The sequence below is a fragment of the Delphinapterus leucas genome, chromosome 7 (genome assembly GCF_059928025.1).
Source record: "Delphinapterus leucas isolate spDelLeu-1000000601 "Yukka" chromosome 7, BTC_Dleu_Yukka2, whole genome shotgun sequence".
NCBI lineage: Eukaryota > Metazoa > Chordata > Mammalia > Artiodactyla > Monodontidae > Delphinapterus > Delphinapterus leucas.
The window spans coordinates 60053403-60070232 of NC_143135.1; the positions used below are offsets into that span (position 1 = coordinate 60053403).

General features: G+C 41.6%; 1 protein-coding gene across 9 annotated transcripts in view; it reads left to right on the forward strand.

Annotated features, from left to right (window-relative positions):
* Nucleotides 1–5130: 5130 nt before the first annotated feature.
* Nucleotides 5131–16830, forward strand: part of ANKRD42 (ankyrin repeat domain 42) — a 104224-nt gene continuing 92524 nt past the window's right edge. For 2 of the 9 annotated variants that reach the window (XR_016393861.1, XM_089915364.1), the window contains exons 1-2: nt 5136–7459; nt 10987–11153. Coding sequence is in view for 6 of the 9 variants with exons in the window: in XM_089915364.1 (XP_089771490.1) it covers nt 6409–7459; nt 10987–11153 (1218 nt within the window). In the remaining 3 variants the exon portion in view is untranslated. Of the gene's footprint in view, nt 7460–10986; nt 11154–16830 lie in introns of all 9 variants that reach the window. The other 7 variants (XM_022593953.3, XM_030761255.2, XM_089915362.1 and 4 more) reach the window with 6 other exon arrangements.

Below are 16830 nucleotides of genomic sequence, written 5' to 3' on the forward strand. Positions count from 1 at the left end.
CTATGAGCCAGGCACTCTGAGATGCAAGATTAATCTTTTCTGCCATCTGTTGGAGGAGATAGGCATATAAAACAATGAAATGTGTTGAGCACTTACTATATGGTAGGCATTGGCAAACTCATTACATATATTTCCTCTGATACTTACAAATAATTCTAAATGGTAGGTGGTATCCCCAGTTTACAGATGAAATTGAATCATTCACTTATAAAATTGTAAAACAAGAATGAGAACCTGGCTTTGCTTCATTTCATTCCATAATATTTCTGCAATTTACAAAAATACCCTAATAGGCACACCAGACTACCTGGAGGTTGGTTAAGGAAGACTTTATAGAGGTGGTGGTATTTGAGTCTTGGAGGATAAATTGAAGTGGTGTCCACACTGGTAGGAGGCAAGGGTATCTATGAAGAGTAAGCAGCAAAATTGAAGGCTCGAAAACACTTCATGTGTTTTTATATGGTTAAAACCCAGTAATGTTGAATAGAACGAGTCTTCTTGGTCATGCTGAGGACTGTGTATTATACTGATGACCACAGCAGCCACTAGAAATTTTAAACAGAGGTGATATCCTTTATGCATCTAAGGTTGGCTTTTTTTTTTTTTTTTTTTTTTTTGCGGTACACGGGCCTCTCACTGTTGTGGCCTCTCCCGTTGCGGAGCACAGGCTCCGGACGCGCAGGCTCAGCGGCCATGGCTCACAGGCCCAGCCGCTCTGTGGCATGTGGGATCTTCCCGGACCGGGGCACGAACCCGTGTCCCCTGCATCGGCGGGCGGACTCTCAACCACTGCGCCACCAGGGAAGCCCTGGCCTTTGTTTTTAAAGAATCAAGTGAATAAAAATTTAAAGAGATTAGCAAATGCTACAGAGAGGTCGAGAAAGCGTGTCCACTGAATTTGAGAGAGAGAAACACATTATGTGATGCCCCAATATATGAATATACATGAACAATATGGAAGAAATGCTGGGGTCTGAATCTAAAAATGTAGGCAAAACTTCCTGTTGTGCCTTTTTTGGGGAAGACCATCCATAGCTTTTACCAAATGATTAAAAGTATGTCACAATCAAGAGGAAGGCAACATTCAAACCTACAAGCGTACCAAGGGTATTTGGGAAACATTTAAAGACTTATAGGTGAGGAGGTGAAAAATAAGCACAATTAAAGAAGTAAAATAAAACCAGCAATGGGAAAAAATTTTTTTTAAATAGGTAGTCAACAAAGTTACAAAATACGGAAAAATTAAGACGTATCCCCTATTGACTGAAGAAGAGTTGAGTATGGGTGAGAGGGGACAAAATAATAAAAGCTGCTCATCTCTGAAATTTAACTGGAGAGATTTAATTGTAGTTGAACAAACAGAGATGTTAGCACTTAGGTTTAAAAGGAACTTGTTGGAGAAAGATTGAAAACAGATGACTGATAAGTCAGTCTCAGAGCTAGAAGGAGATACCATCAATAGCACAAAAGGACTTAGTTGTAATGGCGGAGGGACAGTATTTCTCTGAGATGTTCATAGGTATTTGCAGTTGAAATTGAGAATTCCTAGTTTTTGTTTGATGTAGATGTTGGGTATTGATTTAGAAGTGTGCCCCCCAATTTGGCTGTGCATTAGAGTCACAGTGAATGCTAAGAAGAGATTGCTATCTCGAGAGTCTTATTTAGTAGATTCTCATTCAGAGACACCTCTAATATTTAAGAAGCTCCATAGCTTTTTAAACACCAAAGCTAATGTTTTATGTCAATTACATCCCAATTTTAAAAAGCTCCATAGTTAATTCTGTTATAATAAACGGCCAGATCTGACAACTGACCTAGAAATCAGCAACACCTAATTTTAGCCCCCTAAAAAAACGGAAAAGTAGTAAACACATACCATTAGGAACTAGAACCATTATTCTACACAAGAGAGTATAGCAAAGAAAGCTAAAGGAAGCCTCAGGGACGCTGGAATATTGTCTTGTTTTGTTTGGCCACACTGTGCAGCATGTGGATGTTAGTTCCCTGACCAGGGATCGAACTCACGCCCCCTGCAGTGGAAACGCGCAGTCTTAATAACTGGATCGCCAGGGAAGTCCCTGGAATACTGTCTTTTGAAATAAGAGTTGAAGTTTGTGAGAGGAAATAAAAGGAATATTGTATTAAAATCTACAAATTTCATTGTTCATACCCTATTTACAATGTTCTCTGATTTCAACATAATTTACCTATTTTTAAACATCCAACTTTTAGGTTCCATTAAATACTACAAAGGAATTTGTTATTCAGCTCAAAATAAAATAAGCTTTGGGGAGAAAAATAAGGACCTAATTATTATATACATTAAAAATTTAATAAGTACTGTATGATATCACTATATGTGGAATGTAAAAAATAAACTAGTGAATATAACAAAAAAGAAAACGACTCACAAATAGAGAACTAGCAGTTACCAGAGTGAAGGGGGAGGGGCAAGATAGGAGTAGGGGATCAAGAGGTACAAACTACTATGTAGAAAATAAATAAGCTACAAGGATATATTGTACAGCACAGGGAATCTAGCCCATATTTTATAATAACTATAAATGGAATATAGCCCTTAAAAATTGTGGATCACTGTGGTACACCTGAGACTTACATATATTTCACTATATTTCAATATTAAAAAAAGAAAAAACTTAGATTCTCACAGAATAGTTTAACCTAAAATAAACAATTTTAGATTCTAGTTATATTTTCCTGGCTGTCTTTCTTTACAGCCTATTTAACATCTAACGAATGCTTCGAGGGGTTTATACAAAACATTCAGGAAGATATAAGGAGGCATCTAAGCATGTCTACAAATGGAAAGGTTTAGCTGACTAAAGAGGTAATCTGGAGGTAGAAATGGAAAATCAGACTAGTGTCAAAAAAGGCCTGAACTTCTACTGTAGGAGTAGGAAGTGCCCTCCTACTCCTATATGGGGTCAGCTCTCTGAAATAATGAACACTTTGTTGGGCAGGTGGGGAAGAGCAAGTTAAAGAGTAAGAGCAAAAATGCACCCATGGGGTGCCCCAGTGAGGGATTAGAGGTGAGCACCAAAGGGAAAGAAAGAATGCTTGGGAAGTAAGAGGGTCTGTAGCCAGAAAAGAGTAGAGACGGTTACCAAAATCCACTTAATTCTTGTCCTGGAGTTGGTCCTACTCCCTCCTCTAGAACTAGATGGAAAGAGCTGGTTTACAGGGGATTAGAGGAACAACCTATCACCCCACTTTGGAAAAACTGAGGTAGAGATGGAGGACTAGCCAATTTTACTCATTGTAACCATAAGCTTCCTACTTAAAAGGGTTTTGAGTCTCTGGAATGCTGAGATGCCCACTTCAGTGTGTTCTGAAACCTGTTTCACTTGAGAAACTTCCTTCATAGTCAGTCCCTCACTTACCTTGAAATCCCGTGCAATCTGGTTTTTACATCTTGCCTATTTCATTAAAATTGCTCTCCTGAATATTATCAATGACTCCTTGCCAAAACCAGTGTGCTTTTCTTAGCCTCTTAATCACTATTGGCCCATATAATTCTTTTTTTTTTAATTGAATTTTTTTAAAATTTTATTTATTTATTTTTGGCTGCGTTGGGTCTTTGTTGCTGCTCACGGGCTTTCTCTAGTTGCGGCGAGTGGGGGCTACTCTTCGTTGTGGTGCACGAGCTTCTCATTGTGGCTTCTCTCATTGCGGAGCACGGGCTATATCAGTAGTTGTTGCTCACGGGCTCTAGAGCACAGGATCAGTAGTTGTGATGCACGGGCTTAGTTGCTCCACGGCATGTGGGATCTTCGTGGCCCAGGGCTCAAACCCGTGTCCCCTGCATTGGCAGGTGGACTCTCAACCACTGCGCCACCAGGGAAGCCCGGCAGGCAGATTCTTAACCACTGCACCACCAGGGAAGCCCAGGCATTCTTTTATAGTTATGTTTATTAACGTTTTCTAACTCTTCAGCCAATTTTTTAAAAATTTATATTTTCCTAAAAAATTCTCCAAGTCTGGGCAGAGGACGTGGGTTCGTGTCCTGGTCCGGGAGGATCCCACATGCCACAGAGCGGCTGGGCCTGTGAGCCATGGCCGCTGAGCCTGCGCGTCCGGAGCCTGTGCTCCGCAACGGGAGAGGCCACGACAGTGAGAGGCCCGCGTACCGCAAAAAAAAAAAAAAAATGTCCAAGTCAATTTTCAAGATTATAAGGTTACACTAAATAATTCACTTGTTTTCAAAGTCCCTAATATCTGTAATGTGTTCCCTTTGCTTCTGATACTGTTTTCTCTCTTCTTCTTCCTCAGATTTGCTGTCTGTTTATTGTTCTTTTTGAACATCAGCTACTATTATGATCAATTTTATTTTCTATTTCTTTAACTTCTGCTTTTATTTTAATTCAAGTTTATTTTGGGAGATTTTACTTTTTCTGCTTCTCTATGTTTCTGTTTCCTTTTCTGATCCTTTCCACCAAGTGTGTATCCTTTAAGAGTGTGCTGCCTTATTCCCTCAGCCTCAGTGTGTTTATCCATACAACAGAGCAAAAAAGTAATGCCTTTACCATTATTATATAAGTGGCTACAAACACTGTATTAATTTGGAGTTCAGTCATAGTGGGTTCCAACTCCCCACCACCTAGTTATGGGATCTTGGCCAAATCTTGATTTCTTCACCTGTAAAAATAGAAATAATAATACAGATTAAGACTATTTGCAAATCATTTAGCATAAAAACTGGCCCATATTAATAACTCAATAGATGTCTGGTAAGACAATAGGCCTCAGTTGCCCCATTTCCAAAAATGAGGGCATTGGGCTGACTAATCCCAAATTCCTTTCCAACTGAACAATTTTACTTTTCTTTTGGCCACGCCAAGCAGCATGCAGCATCTCAGTTCCCCGACCAGGGATCAAACCCATGCCCCCTGCAGTGGAAGTGCAGAGTCTTAACCATTGGACCACCAGCAAAGTCCCTGAAAAATTTTACTTTCAATCTATCAGTTCATCCACCAGACAATCAACCAACCATCAACCCACTTACCCACACAACAGTTAGTAATTCCTTCCCTTCAACTAAGTATTCTAAATGTTAGGAATGCCATGATGAATAATGATACAGTTTCCACCTTCCAGAAGGTCAGAGTCCCTGGGGGGTAGGGGTGAGAACCAACTGTTAAACAGGTAATTGTAATACAGTATGACAAGTGGTCTAATAAAGGCTGTGGGAATTCAGAGATTTCGAGGAGTATGCACAGCAAAATCAAAGATCTAGGTTGAAACCTAATGCGAGGACTTAATACTTACTAGCTGTGTACCCTCAGGCAATTAACTTTGGTGCTGTACTTCTCTAACTGTAGAAAGGAACAGTAATACTATCCTGTTAGGTTAGGTGAAGGATTAAACAGAAAAACTAATATAAAGCGCTTAGTACAGTGCCAGATTCATCATAAGAACTCAACAAATGGAAGTTATTAATGTTACAAGAGGCCATGGAAGTTAAAGAAAGGCATTTACTGTATTTCAAGAGAGGAAAGGTAGGGTCGGGGTAATTTGCCAGCTGTGTTCACTAAACAAAACCTGTGGCAAAAGGATAGGAAAAAACAGGGTAAAAGGAGAATCAAGGTGGGTGATGCCCTTGGAGGGCAGAGAATTCTAATTTCTGTGTTTTCAGCTGCTAGCACAAGACCTGACCCATATATTTGCTATAAATATGAATGGAAGAATACACGTTATGCAGTAGGCTTGCAGAAAAGGATCTGGGCCAAAATGTTGAAAGTAAACATTTTACAGTGAAAGGAACCTTGGAGTCAGGAGACCTGGTGCAGTCTTTTGACTGATGACCTGTTTTTATACTGGCTTCACAACTTACCTGCTGTTGGATCTTAGCAAATTACTGATACCTTGAATCTCCTCACCTGTAAAATGGGGATAACACCTACCTTACAAAATTAGTGTGAGAATTAGTACCAAGCGATTATCAAAGAGCCTGGCAGTAGTAACACGCAACAATGATAGCGCTGCAGCTGCTAACTTCTCCGTTAGGTCTTTTGTCCATACTTATGAAATGATAGGGTAAGAATATATTTTCTCCAATGCTCCAACCAGCACTGAAAAATGACACTCGGTTTGCCGAGGATAAAAGGCCCTGCCCGGCCCGAGGCACACACGCAGGTCACCTACGTCGACTGCAGTCCTGGAGTCTCCACGTGCGTCGCCGAGACACGGCGGGCGCGATCTATGCCACGCCGTTATAGAGGCGGGGCCTAGACAGGCTGAATGTGAGACCGAGCGGAACTTCATCGAAAGCCGGTCCATTCCACCATCTCTAGAGGAGAAGCTTTGGGGTTAAAAAACAAACAAAAAAAAAACAAACAAAAAAAACCTGCAGGGAAGCCGGAAGTGACGCACGACCGCGAGGGAGCGGAAATGACCGCAGCACGCCGGAAGTTTACTCATTTCCAAGGCGACGGCTCCACCATCGCTGCAACGGCTGGAGTCGGGACGCTGGAAAGCGACTTAGAGGAGAGTGTACTCGCCGACGGCGGCCGCCGCCACAGTGAATCGCGGGGAGTAGCAACCGAAGACGGCGGCCGCCTCACCGGCCATCGCGTGTGGAGGATAAACGGCCGGCACGGCCATCGCGGCGACCAATCCAGGGAAAGAGTTAGCGAAGGCCAGAGCTTTAGTCGTAGCGAAGACAGGGAAGGAATCCGTGAAGGCAGCGACCACCGCTGCAGGGTACCGACGGGAAGAGCAAGTGAAGACGTCCGCTTCTCCCGCAATGACTCAAGAAGGGTCAGTGAAGACCTGGGCCCCTGTCGCAGTGTCTCTCAGGAGAGGGTCAGGGGAGACCGTGGCCACCGTCCCAGCAACTCTTGGGAGAGAGTAAGGGGAGACCGCAGCAGCGACGTGAGTTTAAGTGAAGTCGGAAGCCACCCCACTAGTGACTCCGGGGGAACGGTCAGAGAAGACCGCGGCCTCCATCTCAGTGGGACTTGGGAGGGAGTCAGGGAGCTCCGGGGTCCCCGAAACAGCGACTCCGGGGAGAGAGGCAGTGACGACCACAGCCGCCGCCTCAGTGGCTCTTGGGAGGGCGGAAGTGTGGATGGCGGCCGCAGCCTCAGCAGTTCCTGGGAGGAGGGGGTGAGTGAAGACCGCGGCTACGTGGCCAGCGACTCCTCCGTCGTGAGCGTCAGCGAAGACGCCAGCCGCCGCCGCTTCTGGGAGAGAGAAAGCGAAGACGAAGGTTCCCGCTGCCGGGGCTCCTGGGAGAGAACGACGGAGGACGGCGTCCCCGGGCCTAGCGACGACGAGGAAGACAGCCGCTGCTGCACTGGCTCGTGGGTGACAGCGACCGAAGACCGCCGCAGCAGCAGGGCCCTGGACTCGACTGCTCCCCGGAGTCCGAGGGGTCGCACCATGACCGGGGTGTCCGGTTCAGGCCCCTCCACCTTCTGCACGGAGACTGCGACCCCGTGTGAGTCAGATTACTTCACTGGCCCTCATCTCTGCCACACTCCTTTTCTCACTTCAGCTCACAGGAGCTTCGCCCCTTCTGGCAGTTCCCTTTCTCCCCTGTCACTCCTCATTTCCCTTAATTGACCTGTTTTCAGTAGGTCACAGAGCTGCTCACCTGGCCCCCACCCTTCCTCATTTCAGCTTTACTTCCTTTTTTATTTTTCTATCTGCGCGCATTCCTGAGACTTCGTTCCCAGCTGACATCAACTCTTGTTAAAATGTATGGACCCTTTTAAGTTCTACCGTCTCTGCAGCATTTGACTCTGGAGATAATGTTAGACTTATCTCATTTTCTTCCTTCCACTCTGCTGACTCTATCTATCTATCTATCCATCTATCTATCTATCTATCTATCTACCTACCTACCTATCTACCTACCTATCTATCTACTTATCTACCCTGAATTTTCTTCTATCCTCTTTTTAAAACGTTGCTTTTTCCCTTGGATAGTGCCATCATTAGTGCTTTTTTCCTTGTCATGTACTATGGCTTCAACCCTAGTGACGACCCCGGAATCTGTTATTCATTCAGTCATCCAGTAAATATTTATTGAGTGCCTATTATGTGCTTTGTCTTAAGGATATGTAAGCAAAGAAGACAGGCACATTCCTTCCTTCTAGTGGGGAAGATGAATACTCAGCAAGTAATTACTGGTGTGATGAATGCTATAAAGAAGAGTAGAGAGCCGTTGGCTCCAGTATAGGGTGAGGTTGGGGATCAGAAAAAGCTGCCTAATACTGAGACACAGCCAACACTGAGAACTCAACTCCAGGCCTCTCACTGGAGCTGCAGACTCATATGTACAACTCCTTTCTGGAACTCTTCCATGGGCACCTCAAGATCAACACATTCAGAATATAATTTTGTATTCATATGCCCTCTCTGTCCTTTAGTGTTCGCTGTCTCAGTGGCAGTACACCACTTATGTAACTAAGCCAGACACCTTGGAGTTGTCCCGTTACTTTTCCCTTATTTCACCCACTATATCCATCCAAGTTCAATTCATCCTGCTTCCTTAATACATGTTGAATCTGTCTCCTTTTCTGTTCCTACTGCCATTCACTTGGTTGAGGGTCTCAACCTCTCTGGTGTAGACTACTGTAGATATCTTCCTACATGGTCTCCTTGAGTTTATACTCTTGCCCTTTGCTCAATGAATTCGCCTTACTGCAGCCAGCCATATACAAAGCATTACAAATCTGATCATTCTTATTCTTCTGCTTAAAATCCCTCAATGACTCCCCACTCTGCTCAAGTTCAGCAAGTTCCAGCACAGCCTGCCTCTTGTCTAATTCTAGCCTCTTTTCCTTCCACTTTATGCTTCAACAATAGGGTGCGTATTTTTATAGTTTCTTGACCTGTCCAGGATGCCTTTCCCCACATCCATTTCACCTGGCAAATTCCTGCTAATCCTTGAAGATTCATCTTAGGTGTTACCTTCTCTAGGAATCTTTTTCTGCTCTCCTTCCCTCCTACCCTAGCTAAGTTAGAAGTCTTCTGTGCTTTCATAACTTCTTATGAATATTTCTGTTATTGCTCTTACTACATTGTTTTGTAATTGTGTTTGTATATCTCTGTGAGTCCCTTGAGGATAGAGATCATGTCTTCTTTATCTTTTTATCCTTATGGTAGATACCAGATTAATGTTGAGTGGATAGATGGGTGGATGAATGAATAAATTGGAACGGAATGTGGTGAGAAAAAAGGCTGTCAAATTAGATGGAGCCAAATTATGGGAGGGCATAGACTGTCATACTGAGGGCTTGGATTTGGTTCTCTAGACTAGCAGTGGATAACCAGAAGCAGTTCATAGTGGAGGAATGAAGTGATCAGAATAGTGTCCTTGTATACGATGGATTAGAGCGTCCCTGTATAAAATGTATTAGAGTGGGTAGAACGTCATTTGCAGTACTAGTTTAAAGGAGAATAATGGAAGGCCCTGGAGGTCCAGTGGTTAAGACTCCGTGCTTCCACTGCATGGGGCACGGGTTCGATCCCTGGTCGAGGAGCTAAGACCCCACATGCCTTACGGCATGGCCAAAATATAAAAAAACAAACATAAAGGAGAGTAATGAAGGTCTGACCTAGGGGATTAACATCATTAAACATTTACCAAGTGGTTTGGTTTTCTCGGGGTGCTTCCTTACTCTCTTTCCCGTATGCATAGATCTTAATTGTTCTTGAAAGACTTGCTCGAGTGTTTCCTCCTCCTCCTTTATTTTACCTGTAATCTCTTAGGATGTTACTGTCAGGTTTTCGATTTCATCGAATTTATCCCAATAGATTTTAAAGTGTCAGTGGAAAGAAAATGTCTTAAATCCATGTCTATTCATTGTGTTATCATAGCGCCTGGCATATGGTACATGCTCAAAGGACTTTTGAGTAAAATGCATAGCATTTTGCTAAGGGTTGGTATAAGAAATGATTTCAGCTGTCAAGAAATTAACATGCTAATTGTGGAGAGAGGACATATACATAGATAAATAGTAATACAAGGCTGCATAGATTATCTGCCAGAGGTGTTGGTGAGTTCTTTTCAAAACAATTTGAGTTCAGGAATTGTGCCTGTTTGTTTGGTTTAGGAAATGCTTTGATTGAACTATTTACTTCTTCCTTCTCCAACAACTGTCCGTGCTTAGATACTTTTATTACTTCTGGTTCACAATGCACATTAAAATATTTCACGGTACAGTAAGGCTGACAATCCAGTCTTGATGTTTGGAACATTATATTATAAAATATAAGACGCTAGAATGTATGAAGTAAAAATTGTGACCTGCCATTCCTTTCTTAGTGTAGGACATACGAGAAAGATATGAAAAATATTAGTAAAATATATCTGCCTGTGTGAGATAAGGTTCTGGTAAAGTCTTTTTCACTGGAGAGTAGGCCTTTGTTACAGAGAATAGCTGGGCAGATTTCAGAATGGTTACCTCTCTTCCCTTTACCAAAGACATGAAGTGATTTTTCTTGGTTTTTCACAGTGATAACCTGGTGGCGTTTTGAAGGTAAAATCTATGAAAATGAGGGGACCGCCTAAGACTATGGCCCCGAGGAGTTTCTCACTGTTAGGCTACTACATACCCAGTCCCCAGCAATTTGTCAAAATTACTATTTAAGTGCTTTTAGAAGCTTATGGTTCTAGTGACTTCTGCTCCAGGTAAGCTGAACTTGACTGTGTTTCTCTGTATTTGCCTGTCTCTCCAAATTCAGGGTGGCCGTTTGTCCCGAGACTTCAATTCTTTGATGAGTGCAAGAAAAGTTGTTGACTTTGTTTGTTCTGCTTTTTTCCTGTATGGATGGGGGTGACAACGTCCGTGCTCTTTACATATTAGAGCTGAAATTGAAGTCAGATTAAGATGTTAATCACAAACATCTTTGTAGTAAATTATTTGGAAAGCCAAAGTGATTTTGTACTTTCAGTTCAGTCGTTGCTTTAGTCTTTTTTTAGTTTTGTAATATATTTTAAGCAATTTTGGTTTTCAGTAGGTGCCAGGAAGAAAGTGCATTTTGGTAGCATACATGATGCAGTACGCGCTGGAGATGTAAAACAGCTTTCAAAAATAGTAGAACGTGGTGCCAGCATTAATGAAGTTGACGTTCTCCATAAATTTACCCCTTTACACTGGGCAGCACATTCTGGCAGTTTGGAGGTAAGAAACTATATAAGTTATTAAACTGAGGTAAGTTTAGCGCTGTTGACAGTTTTGTAAATTTAGCAAACAGGACTGAGGCCTTATGCTAGGCACTGAAAATATTTTTCTTTTCTTTTTTTAAAAAAATTTATTGAAGTATAGTTGATTTACAATGTTGTGTTAATTTCTGCTGTACAGCAGAGTGATTCAGTTATACATTTATATACAAATATTTTTCTTTTCAGTTCAGTCTAACATTTGGGCAGTCTGGTTACCTTAGTAATAAGTTATCCTAAAACTTGGTGGTATAAAATAACCATTTATTTATGCTCAGGAGTGAACCAGGAATTTGGATTTCAGGGACAGCTTGTCTCTACTCCATGATGTTTGGGGCTCCACCTAGAAGATTTAAAAGCCAGGGCTGGAATCTTCTGAAGGCTTGTTCACGCAGACATCTGGTAGTGGATGCTGGTTGTAGGCTGCACCCCTTGATCCCTCTCCACGGGGGTCTTTTTGTGAGGTCCCCACATGTGGGTTAGTCTGTGCTTCCTCACAGGGTGGCGGCTGGGTTCCTAAGGCAAGCATACAGGGTAGCTTGCAGAGGATAACGTAGTGCATACCTGGCTGTATCAAATCCTAATATTTTTGCTGTAGTTGCTTCAGATTTTTGGAAAAGAAGTGGAGTATCACAGATACATTTAAAGTCCCTGAGCACCCCTCCCAGGTGTCATTTCTCTCCTTCCAACTCCAGAGATAACTATTACCCTGAATTTGGTGTTTATTATTACCATATATGTTTTATGCTGTTATTACATATGATTATATCACTGTTTTAAAGGACATGTTTTATATAAACGCCATCATATTATTTGTATCATTCTGCAGCTTGCTTTTTTTGTTCAACAATGTGTTTTTGAATTTTAACGACATGGTTACATATATATACTCTAGTTCATTCCTTTCAGTTCATCTATTCTTAGATGAATATCAGAATTTATCGATTTTTTTGATTGATGGATATTTCATTGGTTTCAGTTTTTCACTAGTACAAGCAGTGTTTAGTGAATATTTTTATGCACAACTTCTTTTTTTTATTAATTTATTTTATTGAAGTATAGTTGATTTACAGTGTTGTCTTAATTTCCGCTGTATGGCAAAGTGATTCAGTTATATGTATGTATATATATTATTTTTCATATTCTTTTCCATTATAGTGTATCACAGGATATTGAATATAGTTCCCTGTGCTGTACAGTAGGACCTTGTTGTTTATCCATTCTGTATATAATAGTTTGCATCTGCTAATCCCAAACTCCCAATCCACCCTCTCCCACCCCCCCTCCCCCTTGGCAACCACAAGTCTGTTCTCTATGTCTGTGAGTCTGTTTGTGTTTCATAGATAAGTTCATTTGTATGCACAACTTCTTATTCTTGGGCTGTGTGCAAAGCCAACTGGAATTTTTCTCACAATTCATGGTTGTGTGTGGGGAGCTTATTTTAGCTATTACATTTCTCCAGTCTGTAAGCTGCAGTAGGTCTATTCACTATGCAACTCTCTTTTTTCCCTGCCACACAGAGTCTGCTTTCCATGAATATGGCTTCTCTGTGTGATTTCTTTGGGCTTTTCTGCTTTTTGGAACTAAATCTGGTCCAAAGAATCTCTCTCCACCAGTTTGTGTGCCCCACTTGAACTGTAGGGGTTTTTGCTTTGGCCTTTTAGTGGCTTCCTCTCACCTGGGAGAAATGTGCCTTGACGGGTTTTTCTGTGCTTGCAGCCCTGCGTGGGGATTTTCTCTGGTGTTTGCTCCCACATTCTTGTTTGATCTGTACTTTGGCAGCTTTCCCATCTGTTTTGTGGTTTCAGATATCTCCTAGCTTCATCAAAGATGGGGTTTTCTTGCTCTTTTTTTAAATTTTTTAAATGATTTTGAAGAGAGGAGGAAATACTGATTTTACTCTGCCATATTTGAAATAAGATAGGACTTGTTGCTATACCATTTATTTCATCTCTTTCCTGGGATCTTTTCAGCTGCTCTGATTAACCTACCCTGCCTTCTCTAAAATTAGTGGTTTTCTTTGTGCTCTTGCCAATGGGTGTCTCTCTTCAACTTTACACTCTCTCTCCAGGCCATTTTTAGACTTCCTTGGCTTAATCACTTCTACATAATAATTCATTGATTCGCTTTCTCTCCAGAATTTGAATTCTGGTTTCTGCATCCGGCGCTTATCAACAGCTCATGCATATCTGACTGGCATCTTAAATTTAGTTGGTCTAAAACTAAACTGTTATTCTTTTCCCTCCCTTTCTTAGTTTTCCAGGCTAATGTCCTTTGCATCATATTGAGTTGTCTCAGGATTTTACAGAAGCAAAACACAGTATCAGCATTTGTCTAGGTCAGGTGCTTCATGATGCACATTGATGTAGTGAAAACTGATCCCTAAGTCAGTTGATTCTGTTCCGTCTTTGTCTCTCAGATTTGTCCTCTACACCTTCATAGCCACTGCCTTAGAGCTACTTGATTTCCTTCTTTCCTCTCTTGTCTACTTCTAGTTCATAACGGACATACAAAATTATTGCTCTAAAACAAAAATCTGCTATTACTTAAAACCTTCCTTAAGTCCCTGTAGTGACTCTCTATACCCTGTAGGATGAAGTTTAAGCTATTTAATACGGTAGACTTACCTCTCCAACCTCATCTCCCATCAGACTTGTTTCATGTTGCAGTACTGGTGACTACTGTCATTTCCCAAACTAGTCCACTATTTCATATTATCATAGACTGTGTACATGCCGTTTCATCTGGCTGGTCTCACCTCTTCCCAGTGGTTAGCTTGTTGAAATCCAGGTCAGGTAGCAGCCACTTGGCAGGGCCTTCTGTGTTTCCCCCCCTCAGTATCCTCCAACTAGTAACTTTTCCCTCAATTTTATACACATTTTAAAAATTGTATTTATCACATTGAATTGCATTCTCTGTTAGATATTTTTTAATATTCTTTTTTAAAAAAATATTTATTTATTTATTTTTTATTTATTTGTCTGTGCCGGGTCTTAGGTGCAGCATGCGGGATATAGTTCCCTGACCAGGGATCGAACCCAGGCCCCCTGAATTGGGAGCACGGAGTCTTAACCACTGGACCACCAGGGCAGTCCCTCTCTGTTAGATTTTGAGCTCTTTGGGGCCTCCCTGGTGGCGCAGTGGTTGAGAGTCCGCCTGCCGATGCAGGGGACACGGGTTCATGCCCCAGTCCGGGAGGATCCCACATGCCGCGGAGTGGCTGGGCCCGTGAGCCATGGCCGCTGAGCCTGCACATCCGGAGCCTGTGCTCCGCAACGGGAGAGGCCACAACAGTGAGAGGCCCGCATACCGCAAAAAAACAAAAACAAAAACAATAGATTTTGAGCTCTTTGAAGGTACCATTTGGATTTTATTTATCTTTTTTTCCACAGCATCTAGCATAGTGTCTGGCATATTGGAGTCACATTGCGGGTTCCCAATAAATGTTTGTTGTATTGATGAATTTGTTGAGTTAAATTTATATTTTTACTGTATAGCATAGTGCATAGCAGCTGTTCAAGAAATGTTTGTTAAACTTTAACAAAAATAAATCTAAATCAAAAGGTTTTGGCGACTTTCTACTTTCCCATTTGAGGATCATGTCCTAATTCTCTACTTGAGTACTGCATTAATACCTTTACATTTTGTTATCCTTTCTGAAATTTCTTAAGACTCATGGTACTATGTTGGTAGTATAAAATGATCACTAAATTAACAGCTGGTGAAAACTGTGCTTTGTTAGACTTCATTTTTTTTCTCCTGTCAGATGAAATCAGCTTTTGAGCCCCTGTAGTAAACTTTTATTTCAGATATACTTTGCACCTTCAGAATTTTCTTTTTTTATTAAATTCTGTCTCTTTATTTTCTATTTGATGAATCATTGTCATCATATTTTTGTTTAATTCATTAAACATAAATTTAAAAAAATTAATTTATTTGGCTGCGTTGGGTCTTCATTGCTGCATGCGGGCTTTCTCTAGTTGCAGCGAGCGGGAGCTACTCTTTGTTGCAGTGTGCAGGCTTTTCATTGTGGTGGCTTCTCTTGTTGCAGAGCCCAGGCTCTAGGTGTGCGGGCTTCAGTAGTTGTGGCACGTGGGCTCAGTAGTTGTGGTGCACAGGCTTAGTTGCTCCACGGCATGTGGGATCTTCCTGGACCAGGGCTCCAACCGGTGCCCCCTGCATTGGCAGGGGGTGTTTTAACCACTGTGCTAACAGGAAAGCCCCAACATAAATTCTTTAAAAAATAATTTCTTTTAGTTCTCTAAAGCTATATGTAATAGCTGCTTTGAAGTCTTTCTGAGCTGAGCATCTGGGCCCTCTCAGAGATGGTTTCTTTTTTTTTTTCTTTTTTCTTTTCTGTCCACACCTCATGGCATGTGGGATCTTAGTTCCCTGACCAGGGATGGGACCTGTGCCCACTGCATTGGAAGTGCGGAGTCTTAACCACTGGACCGCCAGGGAAGTACCTCAGAGATGGTTTCTATCGATTCCTTTTTATTCCTGTGTATGTGTTATACATTCTTGTTTTCTTTGTATGTCTCATAATTTTTTAGTTTGGACATTTTGAAAACTGGACATTTTATTTTTTGCAGTGCTTAGTATTTATTAGGTGCCTTGAGTTTTGGTATGTATTGACAAAGTATATTGTCTATTCCTCACAATAACTTTGATATTAGAATTCTTTTTTAAAAAAATTTTATTGAAGTATAGTTGATCTACAGTGTTGTGTTAATTTCTGCTGTACAGCAAAGTGACTCAGTTATACATATATATATCCTTTTTATTTAATATTTATTTATTTATTTATTCTAGGCTGCGTTGGGTCTTTGTTGCTGCGCACGGGCTTTCTCTGGTTGTGGCGAGTGGGGGCTATTCTTCGTTGCGCTGCATGGGCTTCTCATTGCAGTGGCTTCTCTTGTTGCGGAGCATGGGCTCTAGGCATGGGGGCTTCAGTAGTTGTGGCACAGGGGCTTAGTTGCTCCACGGCATTTGGGATCTTCCCAGACCAGGGATCGAACCCTTGCCCCCTGCAGTGGGAGCGTGGCGTCCTAACCACTGGACTGCCAAGGAATTCCCTAAATGGTTGTTTTTGACAACTTTGTTTAGCTTTGTCATTGCTTCTTGGGGAGGATTTACCAAGCTCCTCACTTAGTCATTTCTGAAGACCTGCTGATTGGTCAGTTGATTTTTGACAAAGATGCAAAGGCAATCTAATGGAGAACAGATAGTATTTTTATTAAATGGTGCTGGCACAGTTGGACAGTCATACGTAAGAAAATGAGCCTCAACTCATACTTGGTACCATATGTAAAAATGTACTGAAAGCAGATGATAAACAAATGTAAAACTTAACCTTCTAAAACTTCTAGAAGAAAACATTGGAGAGAATCTTTGCAAATCATAAATATGACTAAGAACTTGTAGCCAGAATATATGAGACTCTCACAATTCAGTAGTAAGAAAACAACCCAATTAAAAACGGGCAAATGACTTCATTAGACACTTTCTCAAAGAGGACATGTGGATGATAATGAGCACATGAAAAAAGTGTTCAACATCATTAGCCATTAGGGAAATGCAAATTAAAACCACAATTAGGTGTCACTACACACCGGTTAGTATGGCAAAACAAAAACAAA